The following is a 17,909-nucleotide window of genomic DNA, read 5'->3' as shown; positions in this document are numbered from 1 at the left end:
TTTGAGTTAACTTGTGAGTAAGGAAGAGTCTAACCTCATCTTTCTCCTGTGTTGTCCCAGCACACTTTTAAAGAAAAGACCTTTCTCAACCCCCATGCTTGGTACTTTTGTTAAGAGCCAACTGTCTGTAACTGTAAGGATTAATTTCTAGCCTCTGAATAATCAATACATCTGTCTTTATGATAGAACTATACTATTTTTGCTATAGTATCTTTTTAGTTAATAAGTAAATATTATAAATGAAGTCCCCAAACAATTTTTAAATCACCCTGGCTCCTCTAAGTCCTATACACTCCTGCATACACTTTAGGATGTTTTATCATTTTTTATCTTATTTTTTTATTAATTACACTTTATTCACTTGTATCCCCCAAGCTTCTCCCTCCTCCCTCCCGATCTCACCCTCCCTCCTCCTTCTTCATGCATGCCCCTCCCCCAATCCACTGATAGGGGAGGTCCTCCTCTCCTTCCTTCTGATCTTAGTCTATCAGATCTCATCAGGAGTGGCTGCATTGTCATCTGTGGCCTGGTAAGGCTGCTCCCCCCTCAGGGGGAGGTGATCAAAGAGCAGGCCAATCAGTTCATGTCAGAGGCAGTCCCTCTGCCACAAAGGGCCTCTGAAAGCCTCTGCCCTGCAGACTATCAAAGCAGACACTGAGACTTTATGGCCAACTGTTGGGCAGAGTGCATGGAATCTTATGTAAGATGTGGGAAATAGTAAGAGCTGGAGAGGACGGGAACCCCACAAGGAGAGCAACAGAACCAGAAAACTTGAACACAAGGAACTTCCCAGAGACTCATACTCCAACTAAGGACTATTCATGGAGATAACCTAGAACCCCTGCACAGATGTAGCACATGACAGTTCAGTGCCCAAGTGGGTTACATAGTAATGGGAAGAGGGTCTTTATCATTTTTTTAAAGGATGCTATTAGATGTTTTTTGACACAGGGTCTGTTTTACTATGTATACCTAACCAGAATAGAAATTGTTGTGTACACCAGACTTGCCTTAACCCATGAAAGTCCACCTGCCTATGCCTCCTGATGGCATTAAAGGCACGTACCACTATCCTACTGAATACCATTTCAGCCTGATGCTTGGGACTGCTCATAAACACAAAGACATCAACAGAAGCACAAACCTGAGACCACCAGAATGGCAGGGATTTTGTTCAGAGAGCTGAACCAAGATGGCAGAGTAGTCTTTTCAAACCTCAGCTGGATCAGACAAATCAATTATTTCACTTTGGAGCTGAAAACAAAGTTTAATACTACCCAAATCTGTAGCGAAATCCTCAGCATATGCCAGTCTTATTTTATTTTTTAATTTTTACCAAATTCTTAACTCCCTTGACTTCCAACACTTCTCTCCTTTCTTTGCAGGCTTTTTCTCTTGAGGCCAGTCACTGCCTGTCTGCAGAATTCTTGAGCCCAGTCTTTGTCCCTCTTTCTTGATCTACATTTTAATATTTTGCCCCTCACGGTAGTTTTGCTCAGCCTGTTTATTACTTACTGGAAGCTCTGGCTTTCAAAGTTACGTCTCTAGCTTTAATGCCTTCTCTAGCCTTTCAGCCTTCAGACTCCCATGTTTAATATGTCCAAACAGGAATGGTAATGTCTAAAACTCTGCCCTATTCCCTGTCGTCCATGCCTGTGACTGGCATGCTATTGACTCCACTGGTCAACCAAAAGCCAGGGAGTCGCCTTTGGTGTCTCCCCTGCTTCCATTCTTGTATCCAGTTCTATTGGCAACTTCATTAGGAAGGATATATTAAACAAAGAATTGCTTTATTATCATAAACACAAAATACTAAGAAATACAAAGCACTGAAAACTCAAAACCCCTGTATCATAGTAAAGGGCTCAACAGGGTCAGTTGGCCACTTCAGGGAGAGTGCTACAGACGAGATGACCTGGTGACGAGGGCTCTCCACAGGTCTCAGGGGCTGAACGAGCAGCTTTTCCCGCCCTGTTAGGGACCATGAGAGGCACTGAGCTCAAGGGCAGTGCAGGCTGGCCACCAAGAAGCACTTCTCGAGGTGTGTGGACTTTGACAGGACAGAGTAGGTGGGTTGTTTGCTTTACCGGCCTCTGCTTCTCTTATGGCAAAGAAGGTTATCTGCCTGAAGGTTCCATTGGCCCGACAAGTTTTAGTTCCAAAATATACCCAGACTCTGTGTGCTTTTTAAAAATTCTTTTTGCATTTATTTGTTTCTTTGTTTATTGTATGTGTGAATTTGTGTGTGTGTGTGTGTGTGTGTGTACATGTGTGTCACTATGTACATGTATAGGTCTAAGGACATCTTGAGGCGGTCAGTTCTTTCCTTCTGTAATGTGAATTCCAGGGATCATCAGGCTTAGTATCAAGCATCTTTAGCATTTCTCTACATCTTTACAGTTTGGTGACACAGTTCTCATCTAAGCCTTATCCTTTTCTCATGGCTCATTGCAGTAACTTCCCGCTTCCATTGCTATCACTCCTACCCATTCTCCACAAAGAGGCCAGAGTGGTCTTTTACAAAGCTCTCCATGTAGGGCTGCTCTGATGGCCCTTCATTCCCCTTGAAATGGAAAGACTACACAATTTCCAAAGGCCTGTGTTGTGCCACATTTTCCTGCCTTATTATCTAAGCATCTTCTTGGACCACGCCAAACATTTTTCTCCTTTGTCCATCTGTCCATCCTAGGAAAGACCTTCTCTCTCCCTAAAATTCTCATGTATATATGAGAATATATCTACATATATATGTGTATACATATACATACATACACATACACACATATATATGCTAGAAATTTACATTTATTTCTTTGGCAGGATGAGATCACTCATGTGTCATGCCATATATGTAGAGGTCAGAGGTCAGTTCATGGGGATTAGTTTTCTTCTACGGTATGGGTGCAAAGGACCAAACTCAGGTTGTGAGCTGGGCAGCAAGTGCCTTTTCTCCTGAGTCATCTTGCCAGCTCTCTGCCTAATTTTTAATGATTAACTCTGTTTTACATTTTAGACACCAGCTAGAGTATTGACTCCTCAGAGAAATTTTCTTAAGCACTTTATTATCTGTATTAGCTCTTCCAACCTAAAGAAAAATTTTAATCTAGAAATGTAGCTACTCTGGCAAGAGACGACATCTGGAGCCCTAGGTCTGTGTGATCTGGCTAAAATACAGACACACCCTTAGTACACATCTTTAATCCCTCTGGCTGAAATTTAGTTTGCACCTTTAATCCCAAACAGTCCTCTCTAATTGAGAGGCAGACAAAGGGATGAGGCAGAGAAAGATTTGACATAAAGAGTCAGAGATAGGATATGCCCAACTCTCACAAGAAAAGACAGGAAAGGAAAGCTGCTTGCTGGTGGTGCAGAGAGAGGTCGTGGAGACAGGAGAGTTGAGTTTAGTTTGTGTAATCAGTACAGTACAGTTTGGTGCAGTTCGACAGTTCAGTCGACAGTTGAGTGCAGTTCAATTGAGTGTAGTTCAGTTTAGAGTTTAGGCAGAGAAATTCAGTGAGAAGTTCAGAGAAGCCAAATTGAATCAGTCAGCTTGGAGAGGAGACTGAACCAGAACAGCTGAGGTGAGCCAGACAACAAGAGTTCAGAAAGAGCTAGCAAGGGTGAGTTTTTTCAGCAGTCAGTCTCAGAGGCTGAAACATTCTAGACCTAGGTTAATAGACAGAGGCTGGAAACTAAGGCCTTCAAGGTCCAGGCTTACAGATTAGATTGTATGGAAGCTAGAAGCTTCCAGGCCTAGGCCTAGGAATATTTAGATAGAAATGCTCTGGGCTCAGCCCAAGCCATGTATTAGAAAAGCTTTGGTATGGTTCTCATTTCATACTCCCATTAGAGGAAATGAAAACAACAGTTATGCAACCTATGCTTGTCCACCAATTATTCTATGGCCTATCCCGTTTACTCCCTTCAAGTATGCCTGAAATTCTTCGTCTTTTCTTTTGTCTTATCTGTCTTCCCATCAGAATATATCTGTAGACCTCACATAGTGTGTTACCCTTATGTGATTATTAACTGACCCTGTTTATTACCTGTCCTCCTGGTGAGGTGTTAAAACTACTTTCAGCTCTTCTGAATTACGAGAACCAGAAGGACCGCCCATAAATTACGAGAACCAGAAGAACCACCCATAAAGTCTAACCTTTGTGCATGTTAGCTTAACATAAGCTCCTTACACTGAATTCTAGAGTGTCTGTCATTTTCCCTCACAGTTGTTTGTAAGTGGTGACATTTTCTTTTCCCTCCTCTTCACTTGCACCTATCTTAATTAACTCAGTGTAACTTTTCCACCTGAAAATATTATAAATACTGAAAGAAAATAGAGCAAACATGTTTTTTAAGGTACTAATTTCTACTAAAAATGTCAAAGATATGCTCTATATATCTTAAAGGGAAACAACACTATTGAATATTTGGTCATCGTTATCATGGGTGATTTTCTGTTATTTTCTAAGTTTCAGAATAAATTTGACCAAGTATTAGATCTCTTTTCTATTTTCAGTAGTTCTGTTGTTGATGGTATTTGTTTGTTTGTCTTATCATGGAGGAATCTGTGCTTCCACCTAACTTTCCAGTCATCTTCCCTCAGGTTGACTCTGTATTATATGGGGATAGGAGCAGCTGCCCTTGTTTTTGGCTACGTGCAGATTTCATTCTGGGTCATAACTGCAGCCCGGCAAACCACGAGAATTCGAAAACAGTTTTTTCATTCAGTTTTGGCACAAGACATCAGCTGGTTTGATGGCGGTGACATCTGTGAACTGAACACTCGCATGACTGGGTAAGGGAGGGAGAAGGTAATGTGTGAACTTATTGTCATGGGATGTGTGTGGCTGACCCCAGGAACTTGTGTGTTGCAGAGACATCAACAAAGTCTGTGATGGTATTGGAGACAAGATCGCTCTGCTGTTTCAGAATGTATCTGGGTTTTCTATCGGCCTGGTGGTGAGCTTGGTAAAGAGCTGGAAGCTTTCCCTGGTGGTTCTGTCCACATCTCCTCTCATAATGGCCTCCTCAGCAGTGTGCTCTAGGGTAAGCAGCTAGTCCTCGCAGCAAAGGAATAAGCACAATGTCTTAACAAATTTACAAAGCAAAGAGGTATGTGACTGCTGGAGAGGTTGTGGAGAAAAGAACCCTTCTCCACTGCTGGTGGGAATGTAAACTCGGACAACCACTCTGGAAAGCTATCTGGCGCTTTCTAAGACAATTAGGAATAGTGCTTCCTCAAGACCCAGCTATACTACTGCTAGGTATATACCCAAAGTTCGTTCAAGTACACAAAAGGGATACTTGCTCAACCATGTTTATAGCAGCTTTATTTGTAATAGCCAGAACCTGGAAACAACCCAGATGTCCATCAACGGAGGAATGGGTACAGAAATTGTGGTATTTTACACAATGGAATACTACTAAGCAATCAAAAAGGAGGACATCATGAAATTTGCAGGCAAATGGTGGGATCTAGAAAAGATCATTCTGAGTGAAATATCCCAGAAGGAGAAAGACAAACACGGTATATACTCACTTATATAGACCTATAAGATATGATAGACATAATGAAATCTATACACCTAAAAAAGATAATCAAGAGAGCAGACATGGGGTAAGATGATCAATTCTCCTTTAGAAAGACAGATGGGATGTGCATTGAATGTATGACAGGAGTCTACTGAGCGCATCTGAAAGACTCTAAGTAGCAGTGTTTTCAAAGCAAAGACTCATGACCAAACCTTTGGCAGTGTACAGGGAATCATAAGAAAGAAGGAGAGTTAGTATGATGGGGAAAGGATAGGAGCTCCACAAGGACCAAATATATCTGGGCACAGAGTCTTTTCTGAGACTGACATTCAACCAAGGACCATGTATGGATATAACCTAGAACCTCTGCTCAGATGTAGCCTGTGGTAGCTCAGTAACCAATTGGTTTCCCAAAGTGAGGGGAACAAGGACTATTTCTAACAGGAACTCAATGGCAGGCTCTTTGGCCTCCCCAGCCCCCAAGGGAGGAGCAGTCCTGTTAGGCCACAGAGGAGGGCTTTGCAGCCAGTCCTGAAGATACCTGATAAAACAGGATCAGATGAATGGGGAGGAGGTCCCCCCTATCAGTGGACTTGGAAAGGGGCACGGTGGAGATGAGGGAGGGAGGGAGGGACTGGAAGGGAATGAGGGATCAGGACACGGCTGGGATACAGAGTTAATAAAATGTAACTGATAAGAAAAAAATAAAATTCAAAAAAAAAAAAGAGGGATGTGACTCCTTATACTGCACACCCCATATCAGAAGAGTATCAACCTCTGATCTTTTAATCAATAATTTTTATAAGGCCAGGCATGGTGGTGCACACCTTTAATCCCAGTGCAGGGGAGACAGAAGCAGGCATATCTGTGAGTTTGAGTCCAGCCTGGTCTACAAAGCGAGTCCTGGATAGCCAAGGTTGAGATATGATTTTTTCATTAATGTCTTAATAACAGAAAAAAAAAGTTTAATGCTACTCCAAAAGATAACACAGACAGAGGATGACGGCTTTACACATTGGACATTTAGTTGTTGCTGACAGAGCCTTGTATATTCTAAATCCTCCACCCCCTTCCCTGCCCCAATGAATGAGTGTAGTACATTGTACTGGGTAGAATTCAAGAGGAAAAACACTTAAAATGCTGTTCAATAGCAGTCTCCTCAAGTTTACATTGCACATGTTCTTACATGATTTAGGATAAACGTTAAAATCTAAGGAAACATGCTTCAACCCTCTAAATAAATTTGTATTTGCATTCTCAATTGCATTCTGAGCAATATTCTAGTGCACATACCAGAAGATAGTAATATTATTTACAATCTGGCTTTGAAGTGTGTGTGTGTGTGTGTGTGTGTGTGTGTGTGTGTTCTCTAGCAGTCTGAGTATCCCTAATATTTCTCAAAATCATGTTTCCAGAGTTGCCCAGGGGGCGTGCCCACCGCAGTGCTTTTAATATTGCAATACTCATTTTTCAAAAATCAAGTCCATACAATTCCCTGGCTCACTTGCTATCAGCATACATGTCCAATCAAAAATTTCTAGCAATAAAAATATTTTGTGGTTGACTGTTTCCTTAAAAGGAAGCTTGGGTAGTTATACAACAGATCTTTTAAAAGTTTTCTGTTGGCATACATTAATTATACATCCCAGTTGGTCTCATTCATGCATGTATAAAATGTAGTTTATCCTAATTTTCCCCTTTGCCTTTCTTGTTGCGCCCTCATTTTCAGGCCCCTTCCTCTTCTCTTCCTGATGAGTCACCCTCCCTTCATGTCTGTCATTCGTGTGACTGACTGTGTTTCCATAGGGTTGTCCACGTGAGTCTGAGGAGGTGGTTATAGGGGAACACAGATACTGCACATTCCCCTGAGGAACATTAGACAGCAGGCCTGTGATACGCTGGTGCTGACCTTGAAATCCTCACCTCTATCTCAAGCTTGTGTGAAATGAAGATCACTTGATAGGAAAAATCCCCAGGATGTGTTGCTAGGAGTAAAACCTTATCCTCGAATGAGAAAAATGGACAGACATTGTAAAGGAACAACAGAGCGAACCTAAGTTTCACTATGTGAGAGCAAGTGAGGACCAAAGTTTCCCCCAAATGAGTAGTGAAGCTTCTGGGGGAAGAAAAAGTCAGATAAGGATTTAGATAGTGGGTAATGACAAACTGGCCAGGATTCGAACTGTGTGTGGGTTAAGTGCTCTGGCAATTGTCACTGCCTCAGATTCTCTGTTGGTTAACACCCTGACTTACATTCCTGCTGCCATGAAAAACTGCTCTAGACAGGCAGCTTAGGAGAAGGGTTTGCTCCAGCCCATCACAGCAGAGAAGTCCAGGAGGCAGTGGGAGGCAGAGAGAGCTCTGCTCTCTCCTACACAATTCAGAATCATCTGCCAAGGGTATTGTTCCACCTGTAATGGGCCACCCTCCTCACCTCAATTAGTATAATGAAGGTATATTAAGATAATCAATATAATGCTTGACAAACATGCTCACAGGCCAGGTGATCTAATTTTAGCTCTGTCAGGCTGACAAATAAAACTAGCCATCAATGTCAGCTTTGTGCTGCTATGGCACATGTAACAAGACAGGGTAAAGGTTTGGATTTGGGGTTTTTTGTTTGGTTGGCTGATTAGGTTTTGTTTTTGTTTAGTTTTGGTTCACAGTTTGTGCTAGTTCACCATGACAGGAAAGGTGGAGGGTGAGTTAGTGGTGGGTGAAGGGTGTGACTAGGCCTCCTACCTCCAAGGACTAGAAAGTAGAGGAAAGGTAAAGCCAGAAGTAGGCTATAACCCACCCTGTAGCCCATATCTGGCAGCTAGACCCCACTTCTAAAGGTCCCATAGATTCCCCAAAATTAATACAACCAGTTGTGCCCCTGGGGAACATTCAAACCATAGTAGACTCATTATTCATTTAGTTATGTGTATTACAGATGGTCACCTCTTTGACCAGTAAGGAGCTGGGTGCCTATTCCAAAGCTGGAGCTGTGGCTGAGGAGGTCTTGTCATCCATCCGAACAGTCACAGCCTTTGGGACCCAAGAGAAAGAAGTTCAAAGGTCTGTCCTTTCATTATGACAAAAGTGCTCTGTTTTGTTTTCTCCAAAGGCTACTACTTGGTGTTTTGCTTTTTAAGGTATACACAGAACCTACAAGATGCAAAGGACGCTGGTATAAAGAAGGCTATAGCTTCAAAGCTGTCTCTTGGAGCCGTCTACTTCTTTATGAATGGAGCCTATGGACTGGCTTTTTGGTATGGAACCTCCTTGATTTTCAGTGGAGAGCCTGGTTACACCATTGGGACTATTCTTGCTGTAAGTCTTGTTTGAAAATAAAGGCAGTAGGCTTGGATCATCTTTCCTTACCTAGAGTTTAGTTTTTATGAGTTTTTAAATATGTTTTTAATAAACATTTGTTACCTTCTCATGATTTGCATGCACTTTTAAATTCTAGTATGCATGTATGTAGTTATATGTTTTAAAAGATTTATTCATCCAACATGTTTGTGTCCTCATGTAGCAAGCATTGTGCTTTCACAAGACTCATAACTGAATTCCCCACTGATAAACACTGTTTTCTTAATCTAGTGCTGAAAATGGCCAGTCTATAGGGAGGTGTTTCCTCACAGGCTTTCTGGGATTCGATCATAGTCTACAGACATTGCTAACTGAAAGTCCTGCAGTAGTTTGAATCCATCTGTTGTTCCTCTATCATTTCCAGCATTTAGCGGTGTTTGAAACAAACTGCATGCAGGTGGAGACATGGGTGGTTAAGGGTATGCACTGCTTTTTGCAGAAGACCCAGCTTCAGTTCCAGCACCTGTATTGTATGGGGATCAGATCATTCACAGCTGCCTTTATCTTTAGCTCCAACTCCAGCAGACCCCATCATGCCCTCTGACATTTTCATGGTGTACGAAAACATCCGCACAGAGACACATAGATGTAAAGTTTTTTAAAAGACGGAAAAGTTTCATGTAGCCCTTGCCAAACTAGCAGTCAAGAGACTTGTAACTTTCTACCATAATGTATGAAACTGTAACTCATTCAGTGATCCTCCAGTTTCCACAACTAACACATCAGCTCAGGGTTTAAAAAGATCACTCCGAAAGGCAGAGAGGAGGGACACCAGAAGAATAAGAAAACAGGAAACAAGTTAGGAGCCTCCCACAGAGGGCCTCTGAAAGGCTTTGCCCTGTAGACTATCAAAGCAGATGTTGAGACTTATGGCCAAACTTTGGGCAGAATGCAGAGAATCTTATGAAAGAAGTGGGAAATAATAGTAAGAGCTGGAGAGGACAGGAGGTCCACAAGGAGAGCAATAGAAACAAAAAATTTGAGCACAGGGGTCTTTCCTGAGACTCATACTCCAACCAAGTACCAGGCATGGAGATAACCTAGAACCCCTGCACAGAGGTAGCCCATGGCAGCTCAGTGTCCAAGTGGGTTCCATAGTAATGGGAACAGGGACTGTCTCTGACATGAACTGATTGGCCTGCTCTTTAATTACCTCCCCCTGAGGGGGGAGCAGCTTTACCAGGCCACAGAGGAAGACAATGCAGCCACTCTTCATGAGACCTAACAGACTAGGATCAGAAGGAAGAAAAAGAAACCCTCCCCTACCAGTGGACTTGGGGAGGGGAATGTGAGGAGAAGGGGGAGGAAGGGAGGAATTGGTAGAGGAGGAGGAAGGGAACTAGAGGGGGGATACAAAGTAAATAAAGTATAATTAAAAATAAAATAATAAAAAAATTAAATTTTTAATTTAAAAAAAACCACAAAAATAAAATAGTAAATTATATCACACACACACACATACAAAAAAAAGATCTGCCCTGGTGAGTAAAAGGACCTGCTCTAATGCTTCCATTTTTGTTTGGTCTTTGTCTTTCCATCTTACATACATATCTCTTCTTTCACTTAAATTAATCTTCTAAATTTGAGAGTTTCATAATTAAGGCTTGAAGTTGTTCATCCATCGTATGAAGAATTTGCAGCTAATTTTTGCTCCTTTATTCCCACATCTGCATGGCAAAGAAAAGGCACTACCTTGGAGAATTCTTTCCTTATTTGACTTTCTGCTGCAGAGGCATTTTGCTTAAATATGGACAGCTGTCCAGTGACAGAAACAGATTTTCAAATGGGTAGAAACAGTACGGTGTCTCTGCATTACCACTTCAGTCATTCTTTTTCTAAAACTTCCCTCACTGGTCAGAGTGGACTGCAGGGGCACACAGCCAGCACACTGAGCTTGGAGCACTTCCTGTGGCCCAACACGGTTTAGTGAGCTGAGCGACATAAATCCACGGAGTCGTGGAAAGCAGGTCTAAGAAAGGGCCACAAATGCGCGGGACAGCCTGTGTTTCCTTTGAGTTTCCATCGCACTGTCCACATTCTTACCTCCGTAAGCCTAGGCCATCACACCTCCTGTTGTCTGTCCTACAGCGCTGCAGACGGTCACTGCTGTGTGCTCTGTCCTGTAGGTTTTCTTCAGTGTGATCCACAGTAGTTACTGCATTGGGGCTGCAGCCCCTCACTTGGAAACCTTCACTGTAGCCCGGGGAGCCGCCTTTAACATCTTCCAGGTTATTGATAAGGTAGGAGCTGCCATTGCTTTGAAAGATAGCTATCCTTTTGGGAAGCAGCACAAAAGACATTGGTCTCACGAAAACCAGAGGCTGTGTAAAAACCTACACCTTTGTCATTTGGTTATGGGAGGAAAGACTGTTTAACTCTTTTTTTGGTTCATTTTGTTGGTTTTGGAAGTTTTTGTTGTTGTTTGTTTGCTTTGGTTTTTTGTTTGTTTTTTGAGACGGGGTTTCTCTTGTGTAGTCTTGGCTGTTCTAGACTCTCTTTGTAAACCAGGCTGGCCTTGAACTCACAGATTGCCTGCCTCTGCCTCCTTTTTTGTTTGTTTGTTTTTTTGTTTGTTTGTTTTGTTTTAATTCACTTTACATCCCAAACAAGCACCCTTCCTTCTTTCCTCCCGGTCCTACCCTCCCACCCTCTTCCTTCTTTTCCCTTCCCCTTTTTCTCAGAAAAAGTAAAGCCCCCGTACCAACCTATCCCAGTAAATCAAGTCGCATCAGGACGGAGTGCATCATCTTCCACTGAAGCCAGGCAAGGCAGCCTCACTAGGGGGAAGTGATCCAAACACAGGCAACAGAGTCCAGGTCAGAAACAGCTCCCACTCTACTTGGTAGGGCCTACATGAGGACTAAGCTGTCCATGGGTTACATACGTGTAGGAGGCCTACATATGTGTAGGAGGCCTACATACATGTAGGAGGTCCAGACTGTGCATTGGTCGGTGCTTCAGCCTCTGTAAGCCCCAAAGCCCTGGTTAGCTGGCTCTATTGGTCTTCTCATGGAGCTCCTGTCCGCTCCAGGTCCTTCCATCCTCCCCCAGCACTACCACAGGACTCCCTGAGCTCCGCCCCACGTTTGGCTGTGAGTCTCAGCATCTGTTCTGATCCACTGCCGGGTGGAGCCTCTCAGAAGACAATAATGCTAGGCTCTGTCTGCAAGCAAAGCAGAGTCTCATGAACAGTGTCAGGGGTTCCCTCTCTACTGTGGGGTGGTCTCAGGTTTTGTGGGGGAAGAGTGAGAGGGCCGGGAGAGGGAAGGGAAACAGGGGAGGGAGGACATCTGGGAGGCAAGCTGGAGACCTGAGACAGGGCAGGCTCCTGGAGGATATGGGGGTGACTCTAGCTGATGCCCCTAGCAGTGGGGACATGAAGGGACTACCTTCGAGTCAGGCAGGACTCCTAGTGGAGGGAGAGGAACACCAACCCACACACAAAACCTTCAACCCAAAATGTGCCCTGACTACAAGGTGTGCGGGGATAGAGAGGGCGCAGAGTTGGGCGAGTCCAACCAATGACTGTGTTTAACTCTTTTGTGGGGATTTTTTTAAACTTCATGTCTGCCTGGCAGTGGGGTGCACACCTTCAATCCCAGCACTCAGGAGGCAGAGGCAGGGGGATCTCTGTGAGTTTGAGGCCAGCCTGGTCTACAGAGCAAGTTCCAGGCCAGCCAGTGCTGCACAGAGAAACCCTGTCTCAAAAAACTAAAGCAAACAGAACCCTAAAAAGTAAAAAGAACCAAAAAAAAAAAAACCAAAAAAACTTTGTGTCTAACTTTATGCACTTCTGCAGCAGAGGATGTTTAAAAGGTAACGTCCATCTCTAAACTTGTTGTGGGATAGAAATAGAGATCTGCTTAGCCTTGAAAGATGTATCACAGTCTCTTTTTCTTCCCCAAGAAACCCAATATAGATAACTTTTCAACAACTGGATATAAACCTGACTGTATAGAAGGAAACATAGAATTTAAAAATGTTTCTTTCAGCTATCCATCAAGACCTTCTGTCAAGGTAGGTTAAATTCAGTTGCATTCTATTTTCTGCCATTGTCTTCTGTCCAGATTCTTTCCGTTTTTTAAAAGATTTCTCTGTTTGCGTTTGTGTGTGCGTGCGCGCGATCAGCTGTGGGAGTGTGTATGCACGCGTCCATATTCCCATGAAGGCCGGAGGTCAACATTCGGTGTCCTTCACATTGAGGAAAGTCTCCCACTTAAGCCCGAAGCTCACCAACTCGGCCAGTCTGGTTGGCCAGTTTGCTCCAGGGACCCCCTGTCACTGCTTCCCACACACAGGGTCACAGGTGGGCTGCCCAGCCCCGTCCAGGTCGCTGTGACTGCTGGGGAGCTGAGCTACCTCTTCACATTTGTCCAGGGAGCCATCTCCCCAGACCCTCTTTGGGATAATTTTGACCCAGATTTTGGCTACTTGCTTCCAGACACAAGTAGACTGGTAGGTAGGCAGACTGACAAATAGTGGACAAATCTATGTGGAAGCGATTTGTCTTTTGCAGCCTCTCTCCTGTAGAAGACTGGGGCATTTTCAACTCCTTTCTGCCTTTCTGAGCACAAGGAAATGTCCTGGACTTATGCTGCCCCCTGCTGGTGCTGCACGGATATTCCCCAGCTGCGCTTCCTTCTTTTTTTTTTTGGAAAATCAGCAATTAATTTTAATCTGAGTTTCCCACCGTCAGGTGTGACCTATCTGCTAGGCCTCCCCTCTCCCATCTTTGGGGCTTCTACTGCATCCGGAATTGTGTCTTTGATACCTCTCTCACTCTCCACACTGCATGCCTGCGCACAAGTACACGCCTGTGCTTGAGCTCATGTGCACACATGAACACACACAACCTGTTCCACGCTTATCCCTCAGCCTTTAAGAGTTTTAAGACTTCAGCCTATGATGGAAGAGGAGGAGACCTCCCCTATCTGTGGACTTGGAAAGGGGCAGAGAGGAGATGAGGGAGGGAGGTTGGGGTTGGGAGGGAAAGAGGAGGTGGGATATAGCTGGGATACAAAGTTAATAAACTGTAACTAATATTTAAAAAATAAAATAAATTAAATTAAAAAAAAATATTTCAGCCTAGCTCCCAACCGACTGCCCTAGTGGAGTGGACTCCATAAACTAACCGTTCAAAGCCCAAATAGCTCTTGGAAAAACATGTTTGTCTGTCCTAGTAAATTCTCCTCGCATTTAATTAATGCAATTACACCCTGTGCTACCCACCCTCAAGAGTAGTATTGTTGAGGCTTTCACGAGGCAGCTGCTAACTAAATAAACAATTAAGAGAAAAAGAGAGAAACAAATGGAACAGATATCACTAATGCTATCAACTCCCAATGTGCTTTATAACATTTCATTAAAAATAATGTGCCTACTCCCACTTTATTTTTCTCTCACCAGCCTTTTTACTGAAATTCTCTCCTCAAAGTCTTTTGTTTTATGACTTGTCACTTGCCATCATTTTCCCTGTTTTTGTCTTTTCTCTCAGTAAAGCACTTTAGCCTGGTGTCTGGGGCCGAGCACCAGTTGTGCCATTAGAACGCCCTGAGCCATGCATGCTCTCTGAGCCCTAAACAATTCTCCATTTGTTTTCTTTACTGTGAAGCTGGGTTTTCACCGCATAGCCGTTAGTGGCCTCAAACTCTGACTGGTGTGTGCCACCATAAACAATTGTCTTTAACTAATTTGTGTGTGTGCTCGGGAGTGGAAGGGGAAATATGACACTGAGCACAGGCAGAGCTCACAAGCAGCACAGCTTTCGGGACTTGGTTCTCCCAGACGGTCAGGTTCCTCCCTTGTCTCTGCTGATCTGACAAATGGCTGTGCCTGAGAGCTTCCTAGGTGAAAGCTAGCACATTGAATTCTCTTAACACGGTTCGAGGGGCTGAGCTCAGGTCATCCAGCTTATGTGACCAGCATTTTTATCTGCTGAGCCATACCCCCAGCCCTTAAATGAACTTCTGAATATAAACCTTTCTGTTACGTTGAATAGCTACTTTTTAAGGTCAACCAACCCACTTTAAGTTCTTCCCATGGGACTAAGAAAACCAACTTGAGGTTGGAAGTTCAAGTGGGAGAAATACCCTTTATCATTAGTCGAGAACTCTCATCTCCGTTTAAAAAAAAAAAAAAAACAAAAAAAAAAAAACACAATGTTTTTCTGGTTGGACCACTCATGAGTTTACACTGGGCTCATTTAAATATTTGTGTTGTTACAAATGAGGAAATCGAAATGAGAAGCTCTAAGGAGCTGGAAACACACAGTTGCAGGCAAAGATCTCTGAGGGTGTCAGTAGTCACAGACTGAGCTCAAGTCTGTCCCAGGTACTAAGTCCTGGGAGTGACTCTCAGACGTGGAGAAAAGTGTAAATATTCCCGTCATGTTGAAATGTGTGCTGAGACCCAGGAAGCCAAGTAGAACTCTAAGACCTCGCTCATGGGCTCGCCAACAGCTGTTTTGAATGCACTTTGTAAAAATGTTAGACCTATTCTAAGAGAGCTTTCTAAGTAACTCAGCGTTACCCACCAAGACTTCAGTTATTATAAATTAAGATAAAATTTTAACTTACTTGTCATGTGATTCATGTGAGATATTTTCAGTTAAAGTGTGAAGTTTGTAGGCTCCGTACGTGCTTTAGTAAGTAAGATGCTCACTACTCCACCATGAGGACCAGGGTGCGGATCCCAGCGCTCATGCTGGGTAGGTCCAGCAGCCCACCAATAATCCTGTGTGTAAGAGGAAGAGCTAGAACCCCAAATGCTAGCCACCTTGACTCACTGAACAGTGAGGGCCAGGCTCGGAGAGGCCCTGCCACAGTACTTACGATGGAAAACAATTGAGACACACTCCTGATGCTAACACAGGGCCTCCGCACACACGCACACACGCACACACGCACACACGCACACACGCACAAGCATTTGCACCTGCACACATGCAAACATGCATACGTGAGCAGACACACATGCTTAGGGAAAATTGTGATGTTCATTTGGAAAGAGGAAGGGAAACAAGAAGAAGAGAGAGGGAAAGAGAAAGCAATGAAAGGATGAATGTGATCAATACATATTACATGCATGTATGAAAATGCTTTATGAAAACACATTATTTTGAACAATCAAAAAAGGCTAATAAAAATATGAACAGTTTGCTGTGGCTAGCTAACTCTTAAATTAGAGCTCTTCTTTGCATAAAAAAATTTAAATATACTCCCAAACTGTTATTATAGATATAAATGAGATCTTATAGAAATAAATATAAGATCAAAACTGTTTTCACGAGACACATAGGATTTTCTGTTTGTAATGTACACAGATTCTGAAGGGACTCAATCTCAGGATTAAGTCTGGAGAGACAGTAGCGTTGGTTGGTCCCAGCGGCAGCGGCAAGACGACGACGGTCCGGCTCCTACAGCGGCTGTACGACCCGGAGGAAGGCTGCGTGAGTGCCCACTGCCGGAGCCGCCAAGGGGAGGGCTGGGGGCCCGGCTCAGTGTGTGAGTGCCCACTGCCGGAGCCACACGGGGAGGGCTGGGGGCCCGGCTCAGTGTGTCAGGGCTTGCCGTGTAGTCAAGAGTGCTGCTCTACCCACAACCCACACACAGCCAGGCCAGGCGTGGCTTGAACGTCTGCAATCCCACTGCTCAGGACGTGGAGATGGGGGGAGGATCTCTCAGGAATGCTGGTCAGCAGTGGGAAGAACTGGTGAGCCCCAGGTTCCCTGAAAGACCCTATCTCAAAAACTAAGGAGGACCGGGATCTAAGAAGCCACCCAAACACTGGCCCCTGTGCACACGTGAGCACATACCCAAACACTGGCCCCTGTGCACACGTTAGCACATACCCAAACACTGGTCTCTTATGTGTAGCCTGACAACATAATAAATCGATTATAGACTAGGTTGATGGTGAGTGAATGTCTGGTGAAACCATGTCACTGGACATGGTGATGAATACCTAGAGTGCCAGCACTCAGGAGGTTGACACAGAGATCTCCTAAGTTTAAGTCCATCCTGGACTAAATAGTGAAACTGTTTTAAAAGACAAACAAACAAAAAAACCTAAGGGCTAAAGTTGTTCTTGAGTGGTGAATACTTGCCTGGAAAGCAAGGCCTTGGGTTTGAACCCCAGCAACATAAACAATATAAAAAAAGAAAAAGAAAAAGAAAAGACTTTCAAGATGTGTTATAATAATATCTGTAGAAGTATGCTCGTTCTCTTTTTTGTGATATTTTCTTTTCATTCTTTAATTTATTTATTTTTTATTAATTGTGGTTTTTCACTTTATATCCCAACTGTTGCTCCCTTCCTCATGCCCTCCCAATCCCATCCTCCCTCCTTCTTCTCTACCCATGCCCCTCCCCCAGTCCACTGATAGGGAGGTCTTCCTCTCCTTCCATCTGACCCTAGCCTATCAGGTCTCATCAGGAGTGGCTGCATTGTCTTCCTCTGTGGCCTGGTAAGGCTGCTCCCCCCTTAGGGGGAGGTGATCAAAGAGCAGGCCAATCAGTTCATGTTGGGGAGAGCTGCTGTTCCCATTACTAGGAAACCCACTTGGGCAATGAGCTGCCATGGGCTACATCTGTGCAGGGGTTCTAGGTTATCTCCATGAATGGTCCTTGGTTGGAGTATCAGTCTCTGAAAAGACCCCTGAGCCCAGATTTTTTTTTCTCTCTCCTTGTGGAGCTCCTATTCTCTCCAGATTTTTCTATCTTCCCCTTGTTTCATAAGAGTCCCTGTACTCTACCTAAAATTTGGCTCTGAGTCTCAGCATCTGTTTTGATACCCTGCTGGGTAGAGTCTTTCAGAGGCCCTCTGTGATAGGCTCCTGTCCTGTTCCCTGTTTTCTCCCTATTCTGGTGTCCATCCTGTTTGCCTTTCTGAATGAGGATTGATCATCTTACCCAGGATCCTCCTTCTTGATTAGCTTCTTTAGGTGTACAGATTTTAGTATGATTATCCTATAGTATATGTCTAATATCCACTTATAAGTGAGTATATACTGTGTGTGTCTT

General features: G+C 43.8%; 1 protein-coding gene across 1 annotated transcript in view; it reads left to right on the top strand.

Moving 5' to 3' along the window:
• Abcb5 (ATP binding cassette subfamily B member 5) overlaps positions 1–17,909 on the top strand; it is a 95,980-nt gene that overhangs the window by 20,413 nt on the left and 57,658 nt on the right. Inside the window, exons 5-11 of the mRNA XM_021657065.2 lie at positions 4,604–4,795; positions 4,875–5,046; positions 8,468–8,592; positions 8,670–8,847; positions 11,016–11,129; positions 12,796–12,906; positions 16,211–16,336. Of these exons, the coding sequence (XP_021512740.1) occupies positions 4,604–4,795; positions 4,875–5,046; positions 8,468–8,592; positions 8,670–8,847; positions 11,016–11,129; positions 12,796–12,906; positions 16,211–16,336 (1,018 nt within the window). The remainder of the gene's footprint in view (positions 1–4,603; positions 4,796–4,874; positions 5,047–8,467; positions 8,593–8,669; positions 8,848–11,015; positions 11,130–12,795; positions 12,907–16,210; positions 16,337–17,909) is intronic.

Source organism: Meriones unguiculatus, chromosome 7 (genome assembly GCF_030254825.1).
Source record: "Meriones unguiculatus strain TT.TT164.6M chromosome 7, Bangor_MerUng_6.1, whole genome shotgun sequence".
Lineage (NCBI taxonomy): Eukaryota > Metazoa > Chordata > Mammalia > Rodentia > Muridae > Meriones > Meriones unguiculatus.
This window is presented reverse-complemented; position numbering and strand designations above follow the sequence as displayed.